A 17,570-nucleotide genomic window follows, 5' to 3' on the forward strand; every position below is an offset into this window, starting at 1 on the left:
GAAAGTTATAAAAAAGAATGGCAACCTGCGGTGCAGTCTCATGGTTAATTGGTTAAGTTGTGGCAAATGCCTATTTATTTCCATGCCCAGATTTGTGGGAAGAACAAAAGCCCAGGCCTACGGTGGCATGTCTCCTAGCCTCCTCTGTTCCCTAAATGCTGCACATACTGGGGGAACTTGGGAGGTTTTTAAAGCTCTTTAAACAGCCCATGTGTAAAGTCCCAGAGCAGGTGAACTAGGAAAAGTGCGTGAATTTGAGGGGAGGGCGGGGGAGTGGGTAGTCATTAGCTGGGCTGTTTCCTCTAAGGTGTGCACGTGCACACACATTTTGAGATCAGAGCACACAACAAAATGTGGTACACACAAAGAATTTTGTGTCAAAACATTAAATTTTGCATTTTTTCTGACCTGATCACACAGTTTTTAAAAATACACACAAGTTTAAAATGTGCGCACAAAAATAATTTTTTTGTGCACATAACCAAGAAGGAATTAGAGGGAACATTATGACCGACCTCGTGGTGCCACAAATACAAATCCTACCCTCATTGTTTCCAAGAATTGAATTGTTTTTTTGTGAAACAAGCATTTGCTAATTTAACTTTTTTGTTTCTGCAGGTACACATGGTTTCAAAAACAGGAAGAAACAGTAGATTGGGGATAATGGAGGAGAGGAAGAGTCTTCACACTCATCTGGAATGTATCTGGTTATCATATATGGATTTTGGTCAGCTAAGGTTTCTAACTTGGGTTACTTAATCATTACTACACCCAGTTAGGTAAGCTGCAGTCAGGTATGATTACTGGTGGCTTCGTATCCCTGTGAATTTATTCTCAGTCCATTTTAATATATAGCTGCAGCAAATATATAGGGGCTTAGAGGGAACATAGCTAGAGGGTAAACAAATTTAAAAATATATATGAATGGAGACACATGTACTATTTAAATAACAATGTATTAGTCAAGGATGTGACATGCCTCTCAGGGGAGGTGGTCTGGAATGGATTATCTGTATATTTATATATATTTCATATTTATTCCCTCAAGATATGGGGTTCTTGGGATGAGGATTCATTTCTTACATTGGTGCACCATGAACCATTGACACTACTTCAATGACATCAGCCCTATGAAGGCTACAAATTGCTGCTTTAAAACCAGAATTAAGAAATAGGATTATGGCTACTAACTATAAATATAAATTCAATGTTGCTTTTTTATGTACCTTAAATATCTGCATCTCTTCCAACAGAACTTCTTCCATGTTCCATATGTCCTTTGTCACACTAATAACTTTAAGAACTGTTCCGACATCTGAAAATAAAACAGCATTTTTAACAATTGCAAAGCACATTTGGCTGATCTACAGCACCAAATTGCTGCATTTGTATTCCCCTCTGTGCGCACAACTTGCTATGCTCAAAAGCAATTTTAATAAACAGTACTTCAATGAGGTGTGAATAATACAATACTGAGTATTACAATTCATCTAAAATATTCCGACTGAATATGTAACTCAATATCTTGTAGAGTGTTTACAGTTTATTACTGAAATCTATTTAAAATCTCCTTTTTTGTGGAATGGCAACCATCACATGCATGAACTGATATAAAATGGAAAATTAAATATTTATAGCACAAGTTTGATTTAAAAGTGCTTTAAATGTATTCACAATAAATGAAATCTTAAGAAATATTGTTGCAATAGTTGAATGTTATACTAAAGGATACTGTATGTCTCCCCCTGCTGTTTATTGATGATACTGACAAGGAACGCCAGGCAAATACATAACTTTTTTCAACTAGACAACATTCAAATCTTCCATAATTCATAATCTAATGCAATAGGTGCCCCTTCAGCCACTTTTTTATGTCCTAATGAAACTTTTTTTTATAACTACTGCTTAACTACTTATTTGAGAGGCCCACATTACTTTTTTCATGTTGTCTTTATTATATTCCCTATGTCTGGTCACATGTAAGAAATTATCTCTTCATACTTATCCATCTGGGCAGTTGTATTATCTTCAGTAAAATTACTCCCTATTTTGGAAAAATATACTCAGTAAATCTGTTTTGCTGAGAAATACCTGTGCCAAGGAACATGACATCATATTGCCCATCCTCTGCTACAACGTGATCCACAGCAATCTGGGTCAGTTTATAGTCCACATTAAGTCTGGTGAACACGGGCTTGCCATGAAGAGGATATACAGCCTTGTACATGAGCGGGTGATTTTTTACAAAACTTATAACATCGTCGGGGAAATCTTTTGTAGATCTGATGGTGGGGTCATACGTTTTGCTTGGACACTAAAAAGTTAAAGAACAATAAATACATTTTTGATTTCTATTCACAATGCTTTTGCAGAAAATGAAAAATATTGTATTGTTGTATCTCAAAAGTCTCTCTCTGAGAACAGATTTAAATAGAATCAATTTAGGGGAATAGCAATAGAAACAAAATGCTGATATGGGCTGAGATGTATAAGATGCCTGGACTGATGTACAGTATAGGTCTTGATTTCTTATCCAGAATACTAGGGACCTGGGGTTTTCCGGATGATAGATGTTCCCATAATTTAGATCTTCATACCTTGGGGCAAATTTACTAACCGGCGAAAATTTGCCAGTGACGGCTTCTCAGCCATCGAAACACTTCGCTAGGCGAAAATTCGCTCAGACAACGCTAATTTACCAAAATGTGAAGTTTTGTCCTGTGCGTCGGACACAGGCGGATTTTCGCTAGCGTTATTTCAGCAAAACGAGCAAATCAAAGCAAAGAAGCTCTTTTAATAAAGCAAAGGGGACATTGCTCAGGCTAAATTGCATAGAGCGAGAAATTTAAACGTGAATGGAGGTCTGTATGTTACATGTTGCAGCTAATACATTACATTTCCACTAATAACTACACATGTCCAGGGAATCTAAATAAAGCCAATACAGTTGTTTTAATGCCCTACACATGAGCCCACTTTAAAATAATGTTAGAAAATGTATGGGGGAAACCGGGTAAAAAAAATGTTATGCCTTTCGCAGCCTATCACCCTAGAAAACTGAAAAAGTCACCAGCGTTTTTTGGACTTTGGAAGATTTTCCACTCAAAAATTATGATGTAAGTAACTGAAGATTGAGGATGTCTGATGTTCTGATGCACTTTGCCTGGTCTGAGCTGGTGAACGCAAGTCTGACAAAAGAGGTAACATTCAGTAAAATCCGCATATTAGTGAATTTGCGGAGTAACGTCAATCGCCAGAACGAAAAGTCGCTGGCGTTAGAGATAGCGTCTATCTCCTTCACTATCGAATTGTCGCCTGCATCTGTTAGTAAATTGGCAAAGTGGCCAAAGGTGGTAACGCTGGTGAATTGTCGCCAGCGTTAGTCACTTCGCCCTTTAGTAAATTTACCCCCTTAAATCTACTAGAAAATCATTTACACATTAAATAAACCCAATAGGCTGGTTTTGCTTCCAGTAAGGGTTAATTATATCACAGTTTGGATCAAGTACAAGCTACTGTTTTATTATTAAAAGAAAAAGGAAATCATTTTTAAAAATGTGGATTATTTGGATAAAGTGGAGTCTATGGGATACAACATGGAATAGCCAGCCCCTTTCCTTGCAAATTTGGTATTTCATTTAAAGTTATAAATGCAATGCTATAATTGCACATATGCAGTTTATGCTTACGGATTGCAGTATTAAATTAACATTAAATTAACAATATCCCAGACTAAATTTAAACAGAGTAGAATAATTGAGCATATTTTCAATCAATGTGGCTGTGTTGCCATCTAGTGGCCACAGACCATGTTACAATCCAATATTGCATTTTTGTCTTAGAAAAGGCTTTGGTGTGTGAAAGGTGCTTCACATTTGTTTGCATCAGTTATAAAAATGAAAAAAATATACATATAAGAATAAACATATCTCTGACAATGCCCCTAAATATATAACACCTACTCAATTAGTGTAACATCAACTTTTAAATCATTTTATCTAATTGTTTATTCACATCATTTAATACATTCCTTTATATAAGATATTTTAGATATACAGTTATACAAAATATTTGGATATATTTAAAGTTATCAGTTTATGATTACAGATTCAAAAACAGACTAGTCGTTGCACAAATCACAGGTACTTGCATCCAATCAATCTTCTTGCATTTCTGCATAGTTGTGATTATCACCAGGGCATCCACCAGGTCTCCTGTTGTAAATTGCTTCTTGTGTACTGACAGTAAACCTATTTGCACAAGGGAACCCCGGAGTGGAGCTACCACTGGCACTCCAATGTGTGGGTTCCTACAACAGGCTGTCCCAATAGATGGCTAAAGAATCATTTTGACACTAAGAGGGTTATTTACTAAAACTCAATTAATCTCAGTTTTTATGAAAACAAAGTTTACCAAACTCCCTTTCACAAATTGAACTAATTTATCAATAATGTTTCTTTAAAAAGTCGGAGAGACAAAACTTTGTGACAAAATTGAGCGCCAATTTGTATCATATGATTGACACTCTGATAACTTGATTATACCGAATTTTTGCTGTGAAAACGTAACTTTTCTGGATTATCAAACGAGAACCTGGGATTATCCAGTGCAGATTACAATGTCAAGAAACAACTTCAGGGACATCTGCATTGATTTCTACATGACCTCGACAGGCTTGACATGGAGTATTTTCGGATTTGGATTTTTAGCAGATTTGGGGTATAATAAATCTCGAAAAAAAAGATTTTTTTAAGTAGCCTATTTTCTAAGAAATTGTAGTTTTACCATTTTTTTAAAAGCTCTAAAAATTCAAGATTTTTTAAGTGAAAAAATCACGAAAACTTTGCCAGGTAAAAGATGTCAAGGTCCTGTAGAAGTCAATGGAAGCTGCCCTGATACTATTGGACCATTTTAAATCAATTTGGACTTTTCAAGGTCTTCAGATTTTTTCCATTGGTACTTTTTCATTCGGATCTTTTAATAAATGTCATGCCATTCGTGGTTTAAGATTAAACGAGTTTCAAAACCTCTTATACCACTAAAATCTGACCCTTGGTAAATAGGCTTAATTCTTGTCTAATTAAGTATATCTTGGTGCGCTATAAATACTGAACGAAATAACGATTTATTGTACAATAACAAATCGAATGACTAGTGATGGGCGAATTTGCGCGATTCGCCACCAGCGAATAAATTCGTGAAACGCCTGCAAAAATTTGCTGCCGAAAATTCGCCGGCGTCGAAAATTCGCCAGTGCCAGCGTAAAAAACGGGCGCCTGCGGCAAAAGTGCTGAAATGGCGCAAATTCGACCATCACTACGAATGACTTAATAATGTAATATGCTATACATAGATATATAGATATAGATATATTAACACTACTTTTCAAGCCATGGACTTAGAGAGTTAGGCCAGGTCCGGTGTGGTCCAGAGTCATTTTAGGTGTTAGTCTGGCATAAATAAAATATACACCTCTTTGTAGTCATGACAACCAGCATGAGTGTATAAGGACAGCACCAAAGATTTACAAATGAAATATTATAACTACACCATTTAGATGCTACTTACACCCTAAGTGACCTTTCAGCTGCCTCCCTGTGCTGTCCTGTCCTCTGACCAGTGACATCATTGGAGAGTATGAATGGTGGGTATCTACCTTGGAAGTAAGGAGAAGCTAGGAAGCTTCTGGAGTTTGAGCCCAGGGAGAGGGAAGTGCCACCAGAAGCTAGAAAAACCCCATCTAGTGTGGAAAAGAGAGACCATCTAGGGAGCATCAGCCCCTGTTAAACTTGGGAAGAGATGTGTGGAGCATCAACACAAAATAATCCCCTGCTTACCAAGCTGTAAGATGTTGAGGAGATAACCAACATCACTACTGACAAATTTCAAAACTGTTGAGTCAGAGCACTTCAGTGAGAAGTTGATATAGATATAGAACTGTTCTGTTAATTTGATGCGTCGAGGCCTATTTATCAACAGTCTCATTTTAGTAGTTTTTGAGGTTTTTCAAACCACGCATAAACTCAATTTCTCTGAAACCACTAATGCCATGAAATTTATAAAAAAATCTGAATATTAAAAAAACGCTGAACAATAAAAAAATATAGATACCTCTAAAACCTCTAAAAAGCAGAGTTTTTTAGGCATTCACTAACAAAAAAAACATAAAAGCCTCTAAAAGAATTAATGGTTAAAAGAAAATGATCTAATAGGATCAGCACAGCTCCCATTGGACCTCTATAGGACCTCAACTATTTTTTCTTGGTGAAGTTTTGTATTAGAGTTTTACATGGTTTGTACACTTATTGAATATCAAATTTTTAGAGTTTTAAAGAAATTTAGAAAAATCACTCATTTTTAGAGATTTGTTAAAAAAATGTAAATTTGATTGTTAGTAAATAGGCCACTGATTGAGTTAGCCTATGCTCTTTTAGTCAGCCAGCTAGGCCTCATGTGTTTCATAAACAGTTATTCTTCTTATGTATTAGATTGCTGTTGACTGTTTAGGCCTAAGGAGGAGTCAAATTTTAGTTTACACCAGAAAATCATTTAACACCTAAAGGTGGCCATACACGGGCTGATAAAAGCTGCTGACAGATTGAGTAAACAGTTTATTGGCCTGTGTATGGGGCCAAAAGTCGACCAGACCTCCATTGGGCAGGGTTAAAAATCCCATCAGATTGCGGACCGCATCTGTTCATTGATCTGACCGCCCATAGTCCTGCATTATGATCCAACCGTTGGGCCCAAGGGCCCACAATCAGATCAGTCAGATATATCAGGGAGAGATCCGCTCATCTGGGGACATTGCCAAACAAGCGGATCTCTTTGTGTATGGCCACCCTAAAACTTTACTGTTCCCTTGATCTGATATACTATGTAAATTAAGGTGAAGTTTGCATCATCTATTAATGCCCTTTAAGACTGCCAGGACAAATCCTGACCCTAACACATCAGGGCACAACACAGGATTAGAATCACAATCAACATTCTTAGCTTTAGGAGGTGTAGACTGAGTGGCTGTTGGGGGATTAATTAGGCCCTTAAATGATAAGAAATTTCAGTACATTTGTTTGAAACAAATCTGTGCTTTAAGATCGTGTCTCATAAAAATGAATTTGATAATACAACGAGACAGTCTGCAATGAATACATTTGATTAATTACAACATTGCAAAAACTCATTAAACAAGAAAAAGCACATCTTAACTTTTGCCAAACATTTTCATCAGCAGCAAATCCAGAAAAGTATTCAACATTCCAAACTGTTTATCATGGAAAAACTTTATAGGCTGTCTCCTCTGTAACAAACACATCACTGTCCTTAGTTTACTCTTTCGAAATCATTTGTTTCTGAATAACTGTTGTTAAGTTTTACTAATGCATATCCTTTTCACAAGGACTAGAGAGATACTGTAACATTGATTTCAAGGATGTTTGTTTCTTTGGCATTTAATTAGTGTTTTGTTGTTTTATGGAACATCTGTGTATATTTAAATGAATTGTATGTGTAGCTTATGGCTTCTTTTAGTAGTTGAATGCCTTATATACGTTTAGCCAATAAGATAATGGTAGCTAAAGGTTTCTAGTTGCTCACATGATGTATGATTACAAAGATAACAAAATATCAGCCAATGGGGTATATTAATGGTGAAAGAGAACTCACCACAGTCCACCTGAAATTTGACTGTGGTGAAATTTTGCAGCTCTATTTTCACTTGTATAATAGACAGAATGTGATCTCACATTTTCTACATGTGACCAGCAGAATTTCAGGCATGGCTAACATGCTATCACTTCTTCTTTATTGTATACTGTATCTAAATAAATTGGGCAAAATAGGCATTTGCTACTACAGGTATGGTATTGGTTATCTTGAATCTAGAAAGCTGTCGAATTATGGAAAGGCCATCTACCATAGACTCCATTTTATCCAAATAATCCAATTTTTTTAAATTATTTCTAGTGATTGGTGAACTAGCAAGGAGTGAACTCACGGCGAATGTCCGCGTTTCTCCACTGGCGAATCGATTTGCAGATTTGGTGCAAATTTCACCGGCATCAATTTTGACACCGGCAAACTGTAGCCGCATCAAAATTCACATTTCACAAATTTTTCACCCGTTTCGCGAATTTTGCAGGAAATTCGCAAATTTTGTGGCGCAGCAAACAGGGCAAATTCACCCATCACTAATTATTTCCTTTTCTCTGCACTAATAAATCAGTATAACAAAAACACTGAAGCTAGAGGGATACTTAAGTGTAAAAGCATCCACCCTATACTTCAAAGCAAACCAGTTCAGTGTCAAATCTCAACAATGTATCAAGTATTTAAAACGTAACATTTAATCTACTGATTAAAAAGTTGCAAAGCGCTCAAAACCACACAAACACTGCTGTTGAAAAATCACAGCAGTGCTGGACAACTGTCCATAAAAAAACACTTAGTTAAAAACTGCAAATGGTGGACCAATGAGGTAAGTATATGCTTGAATGCAAAACCCAGTTAAAGCCAAATGTGCATAAATCAAGGGGTAGCATCACCCGCTCCCACCCTTCCGTTTTCTGCCCCAAAGAGCTGACACTACCTAGCTACGTAGGGACAGGGTGGAAGCTAGACTTCTCACCGTCCACCAATGCCGCCCAACGAGTTTCGCCGATTAACTCGGCTTCTTCAGGGGCATTAGTGGTGAGCGCTCCTCATCCAAAAGTTTAAATAGAGAGTCGTTCATCATTTACTCGCGTATCGCGAGATTTCGCATGTCGCCTATTTCCGTGTCTGTGACGTAGCGCAAAGGATAGATTGACAGGCCGCGCACTTCCGGATACTTGTGAAGACGCGGCACAAGAGGGCAGACCTAATGATGCGTGTGCCAAGTCTTGCCTCTATTTTGCTAATTGCGCATGCGATGACTGTAGGTGCCATAAACAGCGAAAATCTCTTCAAGGGGGATTATGTTACACATAATCCCCCTTGTTATGTTAGACATCCGCTCACTCCAGCCTTCATAGATTACATTTTTAGCTAACTATTTTAGAATTTTTTTTATTTTGACAGCCTGTTTTACTATTTAGTTTTTATTTGTACTTTAAAGCAGTTTTTATTTTTTCTTTAAAGCAGTTAAATGGAAACTATCGTGGAAATTAAATAAAATGTAATGAAAGTTCTATCTCATGGAGATAAAAAAAAACTTTAGAAATACAATCAATTATAAATGTTGTACCATTTCTGAAATAATCAAGTTACTTTTTAGTATTGCCCTCAGACTGTGGGCTTTCTATGAGCAGCTGTGTGTTGGAGATGTTTTTTACGCTTATTTATTATTACATTTTCCTGAAAATTTGCTTTGCGGGAAAAAAAACAGATTTTTATGACTTTTTTGGACTTTTTCATCCGGTTTTCAAGATTTTGATGTTTTTTCGTAATTTTCAGCCAAAAACTTTGGGGTATTGCCTGAAACCCAGCACACAACAAAAAATCATTGGGACGTCTCCCATTGACTTATATGCAACCTCAACAGGTCTGAGATGCCGGATTTTCTGATTCTGACTTTTCCATCCTCTGTGTTTAATAAATTTCAAAAAAATTGTGATTTTTTTAAAAGTTAGATTTTATAAAAAAAAATCACACATTTTTCGTGATTTTTGCATTCAGAGTTTAGTAAATAAACCCCTTAGACTCTGCATGAAGAGAGAAGGAATGTTAATAGAGGGTCAGTGAAGAGTAAAAGTTTTATTAAGGATTAACAAGTATGGAGTAATGCTATTTAAATAAGACAACTTCAAAATGTACTTGCTCTTTAAATAAAGATGTTCTATTTTGTGGAAATAAAAAAACAGGAAATGTGTAATGTTTTAAAGACCTTAGGAACAAAAATCCATCATTTCCTCTCTGGGAAAAAAAAGTTACTGGGAAAAAAGGTAGAACAGGCTTTGAGAATATCCTGCTTTTGATACAGTATTAATGACCCTTTTTACTTTCATGATGACATATCACTCCTTTTATCTTTAACATGAACCTGCACATCCTTTCATGAGTGAAGCTGTCATATCTCTAAAAATATCTCTTGAGAGCAGCTGTGTTCATTGTTAACATGCGTTAATACAAGGAATCTTTGGAAAATCTATATATTTAATGTTAAAATCTTTTGCGCAAATGAATAAGCAAATATTTTTATTTCCTTTTATGTCAGAAGCAATGGATATTTGTGCAATGTAAACACTTTTTTTCTCTTTAGCTTCTATGTGACCCTTAACTAGAATGTTTTTGTTTGACACCCTCTTCTCAGAATTTTCCTGAAGAACATAGTACTTAATATATACTTTATCTGTTACAATTTTTTAGGAATTTACTGGCGTAATTACAATTAAAGACTAAGTACTTAACCTGGTAGCACAAATATTTTTCATACAGTTCAGCCACCCATCAAAGTGATTGTATATTTGTCTGAGCATGTGTGGCACAAATAAGTGATTTAGATCAACATGTACTGCAACAGAGCTGTAAAAGCATGAAGTCAAACCAATGATCCATACTGAAGCTTGCACAAGTAAAGCAAGAAAACCAAAGGTTCTTACCTTATATCATGTGGCCTTGAGTCAAAACTCAAAAAGAATCGCACCCCAAGCAACAGTTAATAGTTAGAACACTATACAATTCACTTCCAGAAATGAAAAAAGTCAGCAGGTCCTTCAAGCCACTGGTGCCATTCATTATATTCCAGGTGGAATTAATTAATAGAAAAAAATAGGTGATTGGGTGTACCACTACACTTAACAATCTGGCCCTTGGATGGTCCCTAAATAGGGATGGTGCTTAGACCAAATAATTATTCAGTACTGAAAAATCTTGGTCACGAGAAAAATGCAGCATATAATAGACATCACTCACCTAGTTACAGGTATTGAATCCATTGTTTGGAAACCCGTTATCCAGAAAGCTCCAAATTACAGTGAGGACATCTCCCATAGACTCAATTTTGTCCAAATAATTCAAATTTTTAAAAATTATTTCCTTTTTTTCTGCTATAAAAATATATCTAAAAGTTCCTTGTACTTGATCCAATCTAAGAGTCCTTATTTGAAGCAAATTAATCTTACTGGGTTTATTTAATGTTTAAATTATTTTTAATACATTTAAGGTATTAAGATCCAAATTACAGAAAGATCTGTTATCTGGAAACCGCCATATCCTCAGCATTCTGGATAAGAGGTCCCATACCTATACCAAGTTAAAATCTTTTCTGTTTGTAAAGTGCTTTTAGTTTAAATAATATCAGATGAATAGATTTACAGTATATGTGGCAAATTAATTAATACATTGCTGAGTTTCCCAACACAATTTAAATGTTTTTTGTTTCTTTATTTTAAAACACTTTACACTGTGTAGGACTTATTTATGAACACAAGCAAGGTGTATGCCCACCTTTAGTCGTTTGTTTGTGTTTCAAGGCATACCAACAATGAATGCACAAATACCCATTAAGACCAATACTTTCTTGTGATCGCAGATCTCCTAACCCACTAGCAGTCACATTAGATTGTTTTTGCCAACTGATATTTCACCACCTTAGCTACTAAATTTGGAACATTAAAAATTGAACATCCGCATCTGCCCAGCTACCCTTCGGCTTACCCAGTTATCCAGTCCAATCCCTGCCAGCTAACCCCAAAGCCTCCCCACTGCAGCACCACCAGTATTTCCCTATGGAAAAGGGGGTTACCTGAAAACATCTGCCATATAGTTCATCCCGAAAGTAGTTTCATAATTGCTACTTTAATAAAAACAATTTGTGATGCTTTCAGGTTACCATAACTGTAATTTTATACTGCAATTAGGTGACAGCTACCAAGCATGACAGTTTGAAAAGTAATAATTTTCCTGAATTTTCTTCAGTTCAATTATGTGTTTGCAGACAGTAAACCCAGACTTGGCACAGTTATAGAAAAGCTAAAAGGTCTAATACTATTATGCATAATATAGTTCTGTGCAGCTCACTCTGTTCTTTAGTGTGCTTACGCTGTATAAAATCCTCATAAATTGGTCTGCTTTACATAATTTCCGCAGACAGGTTTAAGTGCATTTGCAATTAATTATACAATTCATATTTCTTTCATGCTTTCTGTGTTCTCCATCGCTGATGTATATTTTTATGGTTAGATTTAAACTTCACTTGCCACACTATCCCAGAGCCATAATATAAACCATTAAACTACTATTACTTGAGCAGCTAAATAAGTGAAATTTGATATCTGGAAAATGTCCCATGTAAAGTAACTGTGGAAAACTGAAATACGCTTGAACATTTCACAAGGCTTTTGCATTATTTAAGGAAAAACAGACTGGCTCCCTCAAATTTAACAAAACACTACAAGCGCACTTAAATTAAAAAAAACATAATGCTCAAAAGGTATTCCATTTTTTAACATTGTTTGCTTGTTTTAATAAAAATGTTTATGTTGCTATTATCATTACAGTACACTGAAAGTTACAGTACCCCAATGCTGAAAAAAATTAATTACATCTGTCAGTTCATGACCCCCCTTAAACCAACATCCCAATGATGAAAAAAGTAACTGAATCTGTCAGTCTATCAATTTCCCAATGACCACAACCCATACCACAGTCCAAGTAGTTCAGATTTTAAAAGCTGAATAATGTAGTAAATGCACACAGGTATCTTCACTCTTTACATGATCTGTTTTTCTATGAATGTCTTCTCTCATTCCAGGGCATTACTACTGTCTATCTTGTGGACAAGCACTAGTTTCCAACATACCTTTTAAAACTCAACATGCAATGAGCAGTAGATGGCAACCTCATCCACAGGATCAGTATCACAGATCAGGTTCTGCTCAAAGCCATACCAAGCAGACCTTCCATGTTTACATGGGAAAAAATATCATATTTTAACTCTCTCCTCTTCTAGATTAATCTTCTGGCCTACCTTAGATTCATAGGCAAAGCCTGTCCTCTGACCATTTTTAAGGACTACAATGGTATTTGGCATCTCTACCACACTGGCACACATCTTAGAGATGTCTTCAGTGAAAAGGAAACTGAAAGTGCCTGTGTTTGTGAATAACAATGACTGCATTCATTTTTAACTAATCTGGATAGATTTGCACACACCTTACTATTTAATCTGAGAGGAAGGTCATATTTAATATATAATGCTGAATTTAATATAATGTAAATATACAGACATTATGGGGCGCATTTACTTAGCTCGAGTGAAGAATTAGAATGAAAAATACTTCGAATTTCGAAGTATTTTTTTGGCTACTTCGACCATCGAATTGGCTACTTCGACCTTCGACTACGACTTCGAGTTGAACGATTCGAAATAAAAATTGTTCAACTATTCGACCATTCGATAGTCGAAGTACTGTCTCTTTAAAAAAAACTTCGACCACCTACTTCGCCACCTACCAAGCACCAATGTTAGCCTATGGGGACCTTCCCCATAAGCTTTCTAAGCTTTTTTTGATCAAAGGAAAATTCTTCGATCGATGGATTAAAATCTTTTGAAACGCTCGATTAGAAGGATTTAATCGTTCGATCGAATTGCGGTAAATACTTTGAATTCGATATTCGAAGTCGAAGGATTTCACTTTGAGGGTTGAATATCGAGGGTTAATTAACCCTCGATATTCGACCAATAGCGAATGTGCCCCTAAATGTATATAACATGTATATACATATACATCTATGTCATAGATAGTTGGGTATTGGAATAGGGTATTGGTGTTGAAATGGGCTCTGAGGATACTTTTGTATCACTTTTTTAGCATCCCATCTTTTAGCAGTAGGAGTAGGTAAAATGTAAAATGCTATATGCAAGGTAAGCTCTATATAGAAACCACTCCTGAAAGGCCTTCATCTACTTATTGGTACAGAAGCCCTTGTAAATACTCCATATTTGTTTGAAGTGTCTCAATATTGATTGGGATGTGAATATCTTTGTGCCGACTTATAACAAAAGAGTCTCTGCTTCCTAAGATGGTCCTTAATTCTTGTCAAGGATCTACCTGCCAATACTTAACAATGTCCCTACATGCATTTTTGCCACTGCTTTGGACTGTGGAGTTTGTCTAGCTCTATGTTGTATATATGGTCAGTAACATGCTGCAATATAAACTGTTTTCCTGATTTGCACACCCATCTTAATTAAGAGCATAGTCATGTCTGTACACAATAAACTGCAAAAAGATACATACTGTGCCAGGTCGAGGATAGGGGATTCTTCCATCGTACTGTACCCATTTGTGGTCTGGACTTTCCTTGTGTGCATATGGGCCATTAAATACACCTCTTATATCAGCCATACTATATACACACACAGCAGATGCTTTAAATATAGAACTGCAATAGGAAACAACATATTATTGGTTTTGAGGCATTTGCGTATAATGTATACAAATAAACATGGGGGTTCCTGGTCATAAAACAGTTATAGAAGTTCTTAATGAAATATACACTCTAAGGCTTATTAAGAAAATGAGGAGGGAAAAGCTTATACATAAGGTCAGTTTTACAGCATAGCAGGGAGGTCATCGGGAATAGAGGGGAACTTTGGAGTAAAATGTTGATTGAATAAATCTACAAAAATATCTTTACAGGAATGTTATTAAACTGCAATTCCCAGAATCCCAGCTACAGTTCAAGTCTGTAACAGCCCTTGTTTATCTCTTTTTAAGTACTAAGCGACTGTATTCTTAACAGCTCATCTGTTCGCAAATTTAGGCCATTCAGCTATTCTGGAACTTGAATGACCATCCACATACTACAAAGTAACTTTTTTATCTAATATATATAGTTCAACTTCTGAAGCAAACGCACACAGATTACTACAGGTATTGGACCTATTATCCAGAATGGTCAGGCAGAGACTCTTCTGGATAAGAAATATTTCCATCGTTTGGATCTCCATATCTTAAATCTACCTTTAAACATTAAATTAATCCATTAGGATTATTTTGCCTCCAGTAAGGTTTGATTATATATTAATTAGGACCAAATACAAGGTACTGTTTTATTATTACAGAGAAAAAGTGAAGTAACTATGCAAATGATATGATTAAAATGTAGTCTATGGGAAATGACTTGCAATTTGGAGCGTTCTGGAGAATGAGTTTCCGGATAACAGATACTATACCTGTAGTAATTAAACATTATTTTAAAATGCTTCTTAAACCATTACTTTGTATTAGTGTATTACTCTCCCTTTAAGGCATTTACTGACACATTATACATTATTTCAAATATATTTTCATTATATTTTCCCATAGTGAAACTACACAGTACCTTAGTGTAAAAATGGAAGCTAATTTACTATGTGAATTGTCAAAATCCATCTTGTTGTGCATGGATTCATTTGGCCACTCTGTCTTGCTAAATCTAGCATTCATTCTTGTATTGAATTGCATCAAACCACAACTGTTCAAACATTAGTGGTAATGCACAACAGGTTGTTTTTGTATGGAAACAGAAATATATGAAAAAACACCACCTACTGTAAGTATTATACAAGCAGACATATAATTGTGAAGCTCCACTGCCTAGCGGGTGTTCTTTGCCCAAAACAAATGTTTATTGTTATTACTGTTTTTTTTTTATTTAACTCTATTCAATTAAAAAAAAAGGTTACCTTGTAGTAGTGAATATTCCGTACACTACTGGATTCCGTTCATCTTTAGTTGGAAGCAAGAAAATATCTTCTAAAAAAGAGGGGAAAAAATGTAAATTAACTGAAGCAATAGTTATCATTTCTTAGATATAACGGTTACTCTAGTTGGGAAGACAAGTGGTTAAGAGTATTTAGTAAACTAATATGGCTGCTACCTGTTCTGGAATTATGGCTTTGATGGAGGAAATTTGCAAGTAACAAAAAATATGCATGAAAAAGATAATCTGTTATGGAAATTGATTTTGTTTGCTCTCTCTATTCAACATAATGAGTATGTTAGGGTAACAATAACGACTTGCAAGTCATGCACAAAGCCCTATTATAGGTAGTAATTGCATAATTCCCATTCCTGAACACACTCTGCTGCACACTTGTACTACCAAGGCATTCCAATAAAAGAATGTATGTATGTAAAAGTTTTATATAAGAAGTTAAAGAAAACAAAGACAAAGGGGCAGATTTAGCAAAGTGTGAAATTAGATCTTACCACAGTGAAATTTCACCACTCTCTGTTAGGGATGCACTGAATCTAGGATTCAGTTTGGGATTCAGTTCGTGATTCAGCCTTTTTCAGCAGATTTCAGATTTGGCCAAATCCAAGTGCCTGGTCAAACTATATCTGAATCCTTAAAATCACGTGATTATTTGTCACGTTTCCCCACACACTGCACTCGTGGTTTCTTTCAACCCTTCCTTGCCATTATCTGCATATGTTAATGAGGGTCCAGATTTAGTTTAGGATTTGGTCGAATACTTGATGAAACATCCAAGATTCGGGCAAAGTCCAAAATAACGGATTTCGTGCGTCCCTACTCTCTTTTAGTTTTTGCGGCATATTTATCAAATGGTGAACTCAAACTTTCATCCATAGAGTGTGGGGAAATTATACTGTGGCGAGATTTGATAATATATGCCCCAAAGAGTTACAATATGAATCTATTCACAAGCATAATATTAATGTCAAAGGTTTAGAAACAAAGTAGAAAAAAAGGCACACTCCACTCAATCCTTCTGCAAAAAAATTCCAAATTTTCTTTGTTAAGATGAGATCCTAGCAACTCATGCAGGCCTTTAGTAACGTAACACCCATATGAGTTGCTGGGATCTCACAATAATAAAAGAAAATTTGGAATTTATGTGCAGAAGCATTGAGTCGAGTGTTCCTTTGTTTCTATTTTGTTTCTATATCATGAAGGCTTGTATTTGCAGCAGAGCCAACATTGTGCACCTCCCATCAAAAATATATAACATTTACATGTAAAGGAAGAAAGAAGCTAATGTTTTGAGTTTTTAAAGGTATAAACTGTGATAGGGTCCAGGTCCTTTGTTGTCTATGTTCCAGGTTCTATTATATCACACAGTTTTCAGCTTCCTTCTGCTCTACATCATAAGAGTCAGGACATTATGGGGCATATTTATTATGCTGCATAAAATTAAACTTGCCAAAAAAGAGGAGTAAAAAGCTATGTAAAATAAATGCAGAATTTATCAAGTGTGTTTAATTTTACGCCTTGTGAATGCAAGATTTGCTGCCACTATGTTACATTGCTTACGGCAATCCCATCCATCCCAGCATCCCTCTAAGAAAAAACGTGTACAAATTTTACGCCATTTTTTACACGGCAAAGCCTGGTGATGTGTGGTGTATTATTCTGCTACTTTTTACACAGCATAATAAATGTGTGCATTTACAAATAATATATTTACTATGTAAGTACTGAATAGTCAGTTCAACACATATTTTCACACTCTTAACTCCATCAATTACATGCATTTTATCATGTCTAAGAGCTCACAACAAAATAAATGTATTTCTAATGCGATTAATACATGTTTGCTTGACAGGGAATCACTGAGGTCAGCTGAAAGGTGTTGTTCCTCT

General features: G+C 35.7%; 1 protein-coding gene across 1 annotated transcript in view; it reads right to left on the reverse strand.

Annotated features, from left to right (window-relative positions):
• sema3d.L (semaphorin 3D L homeolog) overlaps nt 1-17,570 on the reverse strand; it is a 91,209-nt gene that overhangs the window by 11,800 nt on the left and 61,839 nt on the right. Inside the window, exons 10-13 of the mRNA XM_018252704.2 lie at nt 15,650-15,719; nt 14,220-14,364; nt 2,092-2,314; nt 1,227-1,315 (exon numbers count right to left, since the gene is read on the reverse strand). Of these exons, the coding sequence (XP_018108193.1) occupies nt 1,227-1,315; nt 2,092-2,314; nt 14,220-14,364; nt 15,650-15,719 (527 nt within the window). The remainder of the gene's footprint in view (nt 1-1,226; nt 1,316-2,091; nt 2,315-14,219; nt 14,365-15,649; nt 15,720-17,570) is intronic.

This window comes from Xenopus laevis, chromosome 3L (assembly GCF_017654675.1).
Source record: "Xenopus laevis strain J_2021 chromosome 3L, Xenopus_laevis_v10.1, whole genome shotgun sequence".
Lineage (NCBI taxonomy): Eukaryota > Metazoa > Chordata > Amphibia > Anura > Pipidae > Xenopus > Xenopus laevis.